Genomic DNA, 13,191 nt, shown 5'->3' with positions numbered 1-13,191 from the left:
ACTCTCTGTTGCCGTTGGATTAACTTTCCTACATAGTCTGTAATTATATGTGACGTTTGTTTCAATTCAAAAGCCCTTTAGTGTAAAAATTTGTGCATCATGGTCTGAAAGGCCATTCACCCTTTCACTAACAGCTTGCCCATACAGTAATGAAGAATGTTTTAGGACTTTGTTTCGCGTCTGTAATATTGCATAAGCAAGTAAAACTCGGCTTTGTGTCGTTATGAGTACTGTTATAGTAAAGAGCTGAAGCGAAAAGGGAACATTCAGGGAAGGAAACCAATATTATGCAAATAAAGTGAAACTACGTTTCTGTTGTGACAATATTTAATTTCTTTGAATAATAACCGAGAGGTAACAATACAAATGATTCAACAATTCCTGTATTGTTCTTCACAGCTCTGTAAGGCAATATCTGGAACAAACCTCTGCTTAGATTAGAGGTCTCGGAAGTCGGCATACGGCTCATCCAATGATCGTGGAGGGAACTGTGTTGTCCGGACAACAAGCTCCGACGTAACTGGAACAGAAACACAAAAGTTGTTTAAAAACCGAGCGCGTAGTCCATTCATTTACTAGAACAGGGAAATGTGTCTGAGTTGTTCTCACTTCTCCGCATCTCTCCTCTTCAGTAATTTCTCTGATTGTGAAACCTATGACGAACACGCAACATTTCTACGTTAAGGAATATGTAAAAGAACTACAACCACTAAGCAGTTGTGAAACTGATATATGATCTTTCCATTCAAAATGAGCGGTTCTGTTGTTGAGGCAGTTCATACTCAGATAGCAGGAATACAACTACGGACAAGCGAAGGCGTCATTGACAGACTGCTGCAGATTTTTTGTACAGGTATGCTACTCAAATAGTGTTTTCTACTAAGCTCTATGTAAAGTGAAAACGTCATTCTGAATCGATAATTCACTGTTCTTTCCGGTGGTAACAATAAAATCTTTCTGGTGGTATACAAAGACCCACAAAACAGACGTTAATAAGAAACTCATGTGGCTGTGGCCTCAGCATTTAAAACCCAAGACGCAGGCAAGATTAAGGAAACTACGAAAGCAGCGTTGTATATACGGCAAGGTTTCTTCCTACCATTCTAACTTCTCTGTTTACATAGTGTGTGAAAGGAGTTTGTTGCTGTATCTAAAGCTGTCGTTAGTAATTGAAATCGAGTTGCTCTACACTGAAAAATTGGTTTCTCTCTTATTGTAGTTTGTTTTCAGTGAAATAACATGTTCAGTTAGGGGACAATTTTCGGATTCTTTTGATCACTTACTGCCTGTGATAGCTGAGACACCGTACAGTACGAATCAGGATTTACGGTTAAGCATATGATTCAGGATCATATTGTCATTGGCATTTTAATTTATCCTGAAATATTTTCTTCGGACATCGGACTACGTCAGATCAAGTAAAACTATTTTTTTTTTTTTTTTGGTTCTTGGCAGGACATTATCATAAGATTTAATCAGAAACACTTTCCACAGTCCTCCCGGCATACATAAGAAACAAATTTTTTTTATCTTTCGATATTTTGGTAATTCAGCCTCCCTCAAGGCGAGCCGTTGACATAATTCTGACTGAGTGTCACTGTTTCTGTGCTAAAATTCTAAACACATGACACACCGAGATGTACTGTGGAGTAATCAAGTTTCGTAGAAAAATAGCACCATTCTTAGAAAAATACTTATGCATGTAAGATAAAAATGTAGGAAAAGTCGAGTCAGCAAATCCTCAGTGCTTACATATTATATGGTTGGTTATTAAAATGGATGGCAGGCTAAGGAAGGACAGGAAGCGAAGAGGATCAGTTCCTCTCAGAGCGACGACGAGAAATGAGTGTTTCCCATGAATTATCGAGATCGGAGACCTCTTTTCGGTTGAAAGGTTGTCCGCAGTCTGTATTTACAGAGATTCCTTAAAAACAGCGTCAGCCTATTGTGATTCAGTGACTAAGGTACCTGTAGAAATACAATGGACAGATAAGACACGAGGGCTCCCATTCTGCACAAATGACACCTCAACGTTCTTCAGAATAATTCTGTATTATAAACAGCGACTGACCTGCCGTCGACCACACAGAGGTAGGGCAGGAAGTCATCGAGGCTGTCAGTGAAGTTGGGCAGCACGCAGTTGGCCAGGTGGCGGCACAGCCCGGGACCTCCGTCAGGGATGGCGCACTCCCCCAGCTGCGACTCCGTCTGAGGAGGAAAGATAAAGCCTTTCAGTTTGAACTGGCTAGTACGCTTACTTCAAAAGTTACATCTGCTCTAAGACAGCACTCTCCCCGAAATGATCTCCTCGACACGTTGTTTATTTCAGAGCTAATTATCGCTGAAGTTTGCCCGCCAAGCTATTGGGCGCAGAAATTCGAGTGATCCATAAAAGACGGTGTCGCTAAACGTGTTCGTAGTTTGGTTTCCTGTGGCCCACATTAATGTGTTTGCGCAACTATATCGTTACGCAAACGAGTACCCCTAGTTATATCCAGTGGTCAGCTCCGAACTGCATATCCGTCTATATGCTTTTGATCAGATAATGCATCGAGGTGCCAATTTCTTACTCTGTTACCTCAAAAATTTCACATGTATTTCCTAAAAACACTATTCACGTTCAGCAACATTTAATACGAAAATTCGTCAATATTTACAGTGCTCTTTTGCAAACTCATCTGTTTTTTCGTTTTAATTGTAAAAATTTATTTTATGCACACTGCAGCATAATTCAATTCGAAATTGTTGGCATAACTTGAATTTCGAAAGAGCGTGTTTCTCTCATTATCACACTGTATTAGTAGCCGGAGACGTATTCTCAGAGGCTTAAATAGTTCAAATGGCTCTGAGCACTATGGGACTTAACATCTGAGGTCATCAGTCCCCAAGAACTTAGAACTGCTTAAACCTAGCTAACCTAAGGACATCACACACATCCATGCCCGAGGCAGGATTCGAACCTGCGACCGTAGCGGTCGCGTGGTTGCAGACTGAAGGGCCTAGAACCGCTCGGCCACTGTGGCCGGCTTCTCAGAGGCATCTGCTCCTTTCTCAAATGAGGGGTATCAGGCTTGACATTTGCCAGGAAATATCGTTGCGTTACGAGACTTAAGGTGAACCTTTTCTCCACATGATCATAGCTTCAGATGAAACTTGAGCTCAAACAAAACGTCAACCCATGAAACCCAGAAGCAAAGAGTCGATCCAGAAAAGAAAAATCAAATACCCGGAGACTGAGTCGAAATGTTGTGGCACAATTGTTTTCTCGTGTAATTGTATGTCTATCTGAAATGTCATATGGACTTCTGTTTGCACCCAAGATAGCGGCTTCCGATACCGTCATAGGTCTTACCCCCTCTCCCATCTCATACTCCTTGACATTCTCTTTTTGATTATTCACCATTTTTCATTTTAAATGCGCGGTACCTCACGTATGGACCATCAGATTTATTGTACTTTTGGAGCTCACAAGCGAAAATCACCAAGACCAGCAGAGTGAGAATGATTATCTCAGACAGTCCTCGCTACGGTGATAAACGACGCTGCGTGCAAAAATGCCGTACTGTGTCGTTTTATATAGTACTGTCACACACAATGAACGGTCTTACTGAGCCGCGAGGAGGGACCGAACGGTTTGACGCGTCGTGCACCGATTGCGCGGTTCCTCCCGCCGGAGATCCGAGTCCTCCCCCTGGCATGGGTGTGTTTGTTGTTCTTAGTGTAAGTTAGTTTAAGTTATTTTACGTAGTGTGTAAGTCTAGGGGCCGATGACCTCAGTAGTTCGGTCCCTTAAAAATTCACACACACTAAAAAAAGGAACCGTCTTACTGACATAGACTCGGGTTGTGAATGCTTATGCCGACAAATTGGTGGGAATCTGTTAGAAAGTGCTCATATTGGTACATCTGTGGAAACAAAATCTGCTGTCGGGTAAAATTCAAAACTGTGTTCCTCAAATCCGCGCATTGTAAGACGATCTAACAGTATCTTTGTCGTCGTCGTGGTGCTGCTCAAACCTGTTCGTTAGTTACTCACATTTTCCTTGATTATCTGAACGATGTTTTTATCGAAATGATGTGGAACGAGTAAGTTTACAGGACATGTATACATATTAGTGTTAACATTAGTTAATACGTTACCATTTTTAGTCCTACTCATGTAACTACAGTTAATTTTCTTTTCTTCTGAGTAACAGTTTTAAATAAAATTTGACGCTGGAATAAATAGAGCTGACCAGGAAAATTGATTTTCATCTAGATTTAAAACTTACTTAGTTACCTATCAGACATTTTGTATCATTGCGTAAATTGTAAAAAAAACAGTTGTTGCTGTATATTGAACTTATTTCTGAGACAGTGACAGCTGTGACAATGGGTAATACAGGTCATTTTTCCCTATAGTGTTATAGGTATGTGCATCACTGTTTTTCTCAAATTGTGGTGGACTGCTTATGACGAATTTCATTAGCGAATATATATGTTGTGACGGCGTAGTTAAAATTCCTAGTTCCTTGAAGAGGTGACGGCCGTTGGTTAACGCCACATGTTATTCTTACTGCTCGATTTTGTGCAATAGGTAATAAGTCACCCCATAAAAATATCCCATAAGAAATAACTGAGTTTAAATATGTAAAATACGTGAGGAGTTTGATACTTTTGTCTGAAGGATTACCACTTGCACTAGAGCAAAAGTAGCTGAACATAATTGTTTGAGATGTTCGGTAATATACTTCTTCCAGTTCAAGTTCTCATCAGTATGTAGACACAAAAATTTCGAGCATTCTCCACTATCTACAGAACGTTGCTAAACATTTGTGTGACTATTTGCTGTACAGCTTCTGGAGGTCATCCAGTGTAAGAGGAGCGTTTCTGCGATGACGCAGTGCAATTTTCAACTGAAAGCAAGGACGGTAAGTCAACTACATGTCAGCAGATACTGTAGACTTGTTCATTCAGTTGATTTCTGCTTGCTGGAGGAAGGTGTTCACGATGTCGTCACTTCGTTCTCCTGCATTATCACCTTGAGTATCGCCTAAATTTGATATGCAGAAAGGAACCATATGTTGGAGGTTTTTTCCCCGAGGTGTCTGACATGCATACACGATCCCTGTGTAAAGCTTAAATCCTTCTCTATGCTACACACCTGGGACTTTACGTCTGAGAAGTGCAGTGGTGCATGGTTGCCTCGGAAGTTTTCTACCGCGATGACCTGACGTCAGACAACTCTGTATTCGTTGGCGAAGAGAACCCGACAACATGTCTGAGATTCATTTCCAGATGTTCCCTTATTGTGTTTTCGTGTATCAAGGCGTTAAGGCGTTCGTAATGTTGTTTGAATGCCTAGAGATCGTAATGGCCGAGTGGAGACAGATACTCTTTTGGCCTTCAGAGCCCTCCCAGTTTTCTCCAACAAGACACCGTCCAATTCTGCTGCAGCCTCGGCGGAGTGTATTGTGTGTACTGTGTATCAAACCGGGGATCTAGAAACTATTGAAAGGCTTCGTCCCGCCGTAGCCCTCAGTAGTTCAGAACCCCACAACAGGCCACAGCAGTTAATCCGCTGCTCGGTCCCCAGTGGACCCTCCTGGGAACGTCTCGCACCAGAGGAGTGTAATCCCAAATATTAGCGTGGCAGAACAATTATGGTGCACACGTACGTGGAGACAGTGTTTGCGCAGCAGTCACCGACATAGTGTAACTGAGGCGAAATAAGGGGAACCAGCCCGCATTCGCCGAGGTAGATGGAAAACCGCCTTAAAAACCATCCACAGGCTGGCCAGCACACCAGACCTCGACACTAATACGCCAGGCGGGTTTGTGCAGGGGACCGGCATGCCTGCCCGCTTGGGTAGCAGCGAGTTGGACCCCGCGGCTAGCGGGCCAGGCCTCCTCGGGATACTTACGAGCCATAATTTTCAGATCATGAGCAGGTGCTGTCGACTGCCTGCGACCAATACGAGAGGGCAGTCGACACAAAACGCAATTTCCACTGCACGCTTGGAGATTCCGCGATTTATTCATATGCACTGAAAAAGCGGATTTACTTTGACCTCCATCACACACTTGGCTGTACTTGGAAATTTTTGGTGATCAGAAGAGTATCCAGGGCCACAATTTCGGTTAAAAAGAAAAAAACAATACGAAATATTCATGTTACAAGGATAGTGCGAAGTTTCTTTGGGCAGCTTACTAATTTGAAACGAAAATCCTTTGCAACAGGTCAAAAAAATTTGCTGACTAGATCGTGAAATACGCTTTAGAACAGTGGTTGTAAGATCTAAGAAAATCAGTTTGACGGAATCCCCTGACTTACGGAACCTACAGTAACGCCGTGAATTAACACGCTAATTTTCACAGTGGACCCATTCTGAAAGGCAACCCGATTATAAAACCTCCAGGTTGTGTTTTCACATTTTGCGCTTATCTTCACGTTACAGAAAATATATTCAACAAGATGACCGGAGACTCATCAATATAGTGGTCCATATGGTAGAAACCTGTATGCGCAGGTCTTGAGGACCAACAGTAAAACTATGAGGTAGATGATTTTTTTGGGTACGAAATAAGTAATTGTCAAAAAATGGCCAGAATTTACAGTGCTGAGCCGTCGTCATATGTCCATCAAAATTTTAATAATAGTTCATATTCCATCCTCACTCTGGAAAGCTACTTTCACTACTTTGAACGTTAGACAATTGACTTCTACAGATGACACTTTCGCATAACTATAGGCAACACGATCTGAACAGAAACCAACTGCTATTATTACCCTTAATAAACGCATCTAAAAGATCTACCGTCACATAACTAAAACGATATGGGGCCGTGTTAGTTCTACATACTTTGAACTACTTCCTTACCTTGTTGAAAGCCAGGTCGTAGGTCTCCGCCGTGCCATTCACTTCTAGTGTAACGTGTGAGGAGTTCGAGACGTCACCTAGCCACGTGATCTCCGATATGTTCAGGGTCTGCGGTTGTCCTGTAACACAATCAACAGCAATGGTCTCCTGTGTATAACAAGCGACAGAAAAAATAAAACTACTTTCAGTTTCTGGTTTAAGCTCTACCGATAATTAATGAGTAGCAACGGAATTTAGCCATGTCACACTAATATACAGCGTGAGGTGGCTAAATCATTGATCTAAAATTGATTGTCAACCGATACGGACACTTCTAAACTGTTCACACGTAGATGAACGGAGACCAGGGATTCATGAAACAAGAGCAATGTCTCCTCCCAGCTCAATTAATAACCGCGATACAAGAATCAAATTATTATTATTATTATTATTGGTTTTTTTTATGACTGATTAGCGGATCTAGATGAGATGAAATTCCCACATAGAACTCTTTTGCAGATTTAAGACGAAATTACGGCGTAAGAATACACTGAACATAGTAAGTTTTGTGCTGTTGATGCAGCCACTGTATGGACCACCATCTGTAAGTTTAACTCCTCTCCAAGGAAACCTGCGCCGCCTACATTGAGGTGTGAGATGTTTACGCCACTGTCGATGGAAAACTGTGTCGTCGAAATATGAGATACGTCGTTAGTTGTATGTTGGTCTACGGAGGAGTTATGAGAAATGCCGCAATTCATTTACAGTGTGCTGCATATAAAAAAGCCACATAGTCGAATCTTTAATAGTACATAACATATTTTCAGGTTCACAACGCCATTTAATTATGAAGGATTGGTCGACATGAAGAGCAGCAGTACTGTATGCGGAACGGTTCCCAGGTAGACGCCTACCTTCGCAGAAACAATGAATAGCGCGAGGCTGGAAGTTTTGCCCAAGAAAATTTATTCAAACCAAGACTGCTATCAACGAACCTGCGCAAGTACCGTTTCTCTGGTACTGCAGTAGATCCGTAGGTCACTTCTTGTCAAATACAAGGAGTAGCTGGTATCAGCCAAAGAAGCGTTCTGCGTACTCTTCGTAGGCAAAAATATCAGTATTTCTTTATTTTGCTACATTAAGCGTTACATGATAGTGATTTTTAACTTCGTTTTGAATACTGTAACTGGGTTCGGCAGTAAGATAATAAATATTCCGGAGACTGTATTCCTTCCTGAATAGGTGTGGAGTAACCGTACAGCTTATGTTAAGCACTTGTTTCATTTACAGTACACTGAAAGGGGGAAATCACACACATTTCTTAATGAATAATGCACCTTCGTTATTAGAAAATATGCGTTTGAGATCGCGTTAAATCTTGCTTTTCCATCATGATAGATGACCTGTTCATAATTCTTCAGCAGAAAGAGGTACTTTCAACAACCTCTTTCCAAACCGGTGGGTAGGAAGTGACAGTCCTATTCAGAGTTATTCAGTACGATAGTCTAAATGATGGCGTTAGATTTCTTTGTCTGGGAAACTAGGATGTAAAATATCTTGTACCTTTCAGCACAAGAGACCCATAAATTCAGTTACTTTTATCCCGTGATTTCTTGTTAGATTAGGAAAAGGTTTTGCATCATTGGGTTTCTGTGATCGAGATCAACTATTTTGGCGGAAAAAATAGCACCGTTCCATTAAGGAAAAAGGAAGTGATGCCTGTACCTTAGTTAGTAATGAAGTTGCGACAACGGATAGTTTTTTTTTCATTATTCACTTGTTTTCTGTGAGGGAAATATGTGGACGACTTCGACTGATTGGTGATGTATTGGAAATATCCTTTTTATCTGCGAAAAATATCATTTATAATTGTACGGCTTTTAGGGCATTGCTCTGAACAGTGATTATCGACAATATAAAATCAATGAGTATGCCTAAAGAGAAGAGCTGGTAAGGATTTCACAACTTGTAGGTTGACGAAAGTTTCCGCTAAGTATCGAAAAATCTGCGCCAACAGACAGGTTACATCGTTCAGTGATACATATTCCGATAAAGAGTCAACTTCACAGATTTCTCCAAGAACTGGTGTTGTTAAGACTAGCGGAAAGTAGCAGGGATGTGTTCTAACATCTTCGGTCCACGTAGTTTGGGCAGTGTCTTTTATTTCAGTGAAATTAGAACTTTTAACACGCAACTCACCAACAAAAGCCACAACACCAGGGTGTAAAGTTGTAGTTACATATGGACCAGAAGAAACTTTTGCTGCCTCAGGAAGCACTGCAAAGTAAAAGCATATGTCATTCATTGAAATCACAACTTATAAATAACATACATCAACATTTGTTTGTACCTTTACAACCTAGAAATATTTTCGGGTTTTTCCCAGCAAAAGCTTTACGTATCCACTATAACAAGAAATTTCAACAGAGAGGCACTAATATTTACACTGCTCAAGAGTTACAGTAAAATCGTCATGTTTGCGGTGTGTGCAAAGAATGCATGTTGTGATGATCCAGGAATATTACAGCAACTGGACATACTCCGTTTCTGTTCTAATGCGACAGATACCTCCGGGAATTAGATTAATCTTGAAAATGTACCGAGATTTTGGAATTTGAGTGAATCACATACATGGTTCCCCACGCATTCAACAACCTCCCGGAATTAAATTACACTGATCAACACTTCGACTGAATTGAAGAAATGTTTCAAAAGTCTCTTAAAATGAATTTGAGACACCATAATTTAATTCATGTCCACGAGATAACATGGATCTATTTTATTCTATAACGTTAAACTTGCATGGAATGTTCATATTTGACCTTTATTCACATAATAGATATTTGTGTCTGGAATCCTTGGGATATAGTTCCTATAACGTAACACAAAAACAAAAGTTTTTGGACTTCATATACAAACTCATTACTTCAGTCGTGAATACAAATAGCAGATTTCAATTCTTTCATACAAAAAAGGAGCTCCTCCGTGACTATGAAAAGGACTATTTATAAATGATTTATTTGACTTTTCCTGGAGAACTGGGCCGGTTTGCCAGGACCGAATTATAGAAAATATCCAACTTGGGAATCAAGGCTACAAAAGGAAGTGCTCCACAGAAATTCACTAGTTCTTGCATTTGAGAGAGAGTGTCTAACGTGTACTGAAATATCTGCACTAACAGACATTCAACGAAAAGTTTTGAGTAAATCTACATCTATATGATTCCTCTGCAGTAAAATTTTAGAATTGCAGGGTACAAGACGCCACTTTCAATCCACATCTCTACCGTTTCACTCCCAAATAGAGCGATGGAAAGCATGTTCCAGTACCACGTCTCTTATTTATCTCGATGGTCATTCCTACCAAATCAAATAGGAATTGAAAGTTATTGATTGAAAGTTCTTGACAATATCTAGCCTTTACTTTGGTGATTACCATCCCAACACGGTTATCAAATTAGTAACACTCTCTCACGGATATGTATGTGAAAACATAGTAACAGTATTGAGGGAACCGGTTTCCAATGCCTAACACCTTATAGCACAGACATAAAACTATATGAATCGTCAAGAGGAGCTAAATAACAACTTACATGTTGACACCTGAGCTGTTACTTTCACCAGAGTCCGTTGTCGAATTAAAAACAAACGATATTTAAAATCTTTTACCATGGTTGATCAAACTCGTTATGCAATTCATCAAGGCTAATAGGGGAGACGTGTATCTTAGACATAGAAACATCAGCTGGGATAGAGAGAGAGAGAGAGAGAGAGAGAGAGAGAGAGAGAGAGAGAGAGAGGGGGGGGGGTGAGAGACTGAGGGCAGAGAAACTGATTTTAAGAACACAGTCACCAGAAAAGTTGTAACTAAATACCGTACAAAACTCTCCATTAATTTCGGCTTTCAGTAGCTAATAATAATTATCAATAACAACGCTTCATACTTTTCCAAGCATCGTAGAAATGTGTTCCAACCAGAGACTTTTCCTTTGCACTGAGTACCGTGTCACCTGAAGAAACCAGATATTCTGTATTCTGTTATTACATAATAATCGAGTAAACATTAGAATCAGTCACAAAAGTCAAATAGGCATTGAAATCCACAGGAAGTGATCTGATATCGAACGACTCCTTGGATCTAGTTGTGAAGCCGAAGAAAGCCAGACTTGGAATTTGTGGAGGAATAATAGGGAGGAATAACCCATGTTGGAAGGAGATCGGGCAGAAAACACAAGACATAATTATTGCCGACTTTATCTGTGTAGGAAACGTGTCAACTTTAATTAATGAAGGAGATGAAGGAACCTGAAAGTGGAGCCTCGTATTTTTAACGGGTTTATAGTGACAGCGGATCTAAATAACTTTTAACCTTGTTTAGTGGAAGATACTAGAAGAAAGAAGTTGTGCACCACACGAAAGCTCATTTTCATAAATGCGAGAGCTTAAGTTCAGAAATGAATCAAAAATATGTTGTTTCCTGCCATAGGTATCTCATGATAACGACGGTGAAAGGAATTTATCTGGAAGTACACTACTGACCATTAAAATTGCTATTCCAAGAAGATATGCAGATGATTAACGGGTATTCATCCGACAAATATGTTATACTAGAACTGACATGTGATTACATTTTCACGCAATTTGGGTGCATACATCCTGAGAAATCAGTACCCAGAACAACAAACTCTGGCCGTAATAACGGCCTTGATACGCCTGGGCATTGAGTCAAACAGAGCTTGGATGGCGTGTACAGCTGCCCATGCAGCTTCAACACGATAACACAGTTCATCAAGAGTAGTGACTGGTGTATTGTGACGAGCCAGTTGCTCGGCCACCATTGACCAGACGTTTTCAATTGGTGAGAGATCTGGAGAATGTGCTGGCCAGGGCAACAGTCCAACATTTTCTGTATCCACAAAGGCCCATACAGGACCTGCAACATACGGTTGTGCATTATCCTGCTGAAATGTAGGGTTTCGCAGGGATCGAATGAAGGATAGAGCCACGGGTCGTAACACATCTGAAATGTAACTTCCACTGCCCAAATTGCCGTCAATGTGAACAAGAGGTGACCAAAACGTGTAACCAATGGCACCCGTACCATCACACCGGTTGATACGCCAGTATGGCGATGACGAATACATGCTTCCAATGTGCGTTCACCGTGATGTCGCCAAACACGAATATGATCATCATGATGCTGTAAACATATCCTGGATTCACCCCGGAAAAAAGAAGTTTTGCCATTCGTGCACCCAGGTTCGTCGTTGCGTACACCATCTCAGGCGCTCCTGTCTGTGATGCAGCGTCAATGGTAACCGCAGCCATGGTCTCTGATCTGACAGTCCGTGCTGCTGCAAACGTCGTCGAACTGTTCGTGCAGATGGTTGTTGTCTTGCAAACGTCCCCATCTGTTGACTCAGGGATCGAGACGTGGCTGCACGATCCGTTACAGCCATGCGGATAAGATGCTTGTCATCTCGACTGCTCATGATACGAGGCGTTGGGATCCAGCACGGCGTTCCGTATTACCCTCCTGAACCCACTGATTCCATATTCTGCTAACAGTCATTGGATCTCGACCAAAACGAGGAGCAATGTCGTGATACGAAAAACCGCAACCGCGATAGGCTACAATCCGACCTTTATCAAAGTCGGAAACATGATGGTACGCATTTCTCCTCCTTACACGAGGCATCACAACAACGTTTCACCAGGCAACGTCGGTCAACTGCTGTTTGTGTACGAGAACTCGGTTGGAAACTTTCCTCGTGTCAGCACGTTGTAGGTGTCGCCACCGGCGCCAAACTTGTGTGAATGCTCTGAAAAGCTTATCATTTGCATATCACAGCATCTTCTTCCTGTATATTAAATTTCGCGTCTGTAGCACGCATCTTCGTGGTGTAGCAATTTTAATGGCCAGTAGTGTATTTCAAAAACCATACTTCCCGCCACTGGCTTTCGAATGGACTAGGAAGACATATCTTGATTCTGGTGCATCGCCGCACCGTGCGTTGCTTTGCAGAGTACTGATGTAGAATCAGATGCAGGTAAGACCATGATTATTTTATCTTTCGTTGGTACATAAATATTTGATGAAGATTACGGTCTCGGCTAAGTTGTTCTGTGTCTGGTCTCGCAAAAACAACGATTAAGAAAAAAACCACTTTGGTTTTTATATTTCATTTGGCTCAAATAAATAAATATTTAACTTACCCAGAGCAGGAGAACAGCAGAAAGGTACTGCTAGTCGCATAGGAATCGGTCCTGCTGTAAAACAAAAGCAGACGGCATTCATGTGAATGTAAACACAAGCTTCAAAACTCGTTAATACCTGTAGAAACTAAGAATTTT

The 13,191-nt window shown here is 41.2% G+C and overlaps 1 protein-coding gene across 5 annotated transcripts in view; it reads right to left on the bottom strand.

The window, feature by feature from the left end:
• Positions 1–309: 309 nt before the first annotated feature.
• LOC126354656 (inter-alpha-trypsin inhibitor heavy chain H4-like) overlaps positions 310–13,191 on the bottom strand; it is a 78,094-nt gene continuing 65,212 nt past the window's right edge. For 2 of the 5 annotated variants that reach the window (XM_050004435.1, XM_050004454.1), the window contains 5 exons: positions 13,054–13,107; positions 9,038–9,115; positions 6,860–6,978; positions 2,072–2,208; positions 310–520 (listed from right to left, as the gene is read on the bottom strand). In XM_050004435.1, the coding sequence (XP_049860392.1) occupies positions 466–520; positions 2,072–2,208; positions 6,860–6,978; positions 9,038–9,115; positions 13,054–13,107 (443 nt within the window). In that variant the 3' untranslated portion in view covers positions 310–465. The remainder of the gene's footprint in view (positions 521–2,071; positions 2,209–6,859; positions 6,979–9,037; positions 9,116–13,053; positions 13,108–13,191) is intronic. The other 3 variants (XM_050004463.1, XM_050004472.1, XM_050004445.1) reach the window with 2 other exon arrangements.

The sequence above is a fragment of the Schistocerca gregaria genome, chromosome 1 (genome assembly GCF_023897955.1).
Source record: "Schistocerca gregaria isolate iqSchGreg1 chromosome 1, iqSchGreg1.2, whole genome shotgun sequence".
Lineage (NCBI taxonomy): Eukaryota > Metazoa > Arthropoda > Insecta > Orthoptera > Acrididae > Schistocerca > Schistocerca gregaria.
This window is presented reverse-complemented; position numbering and strand designations above follow the sequence as displayed.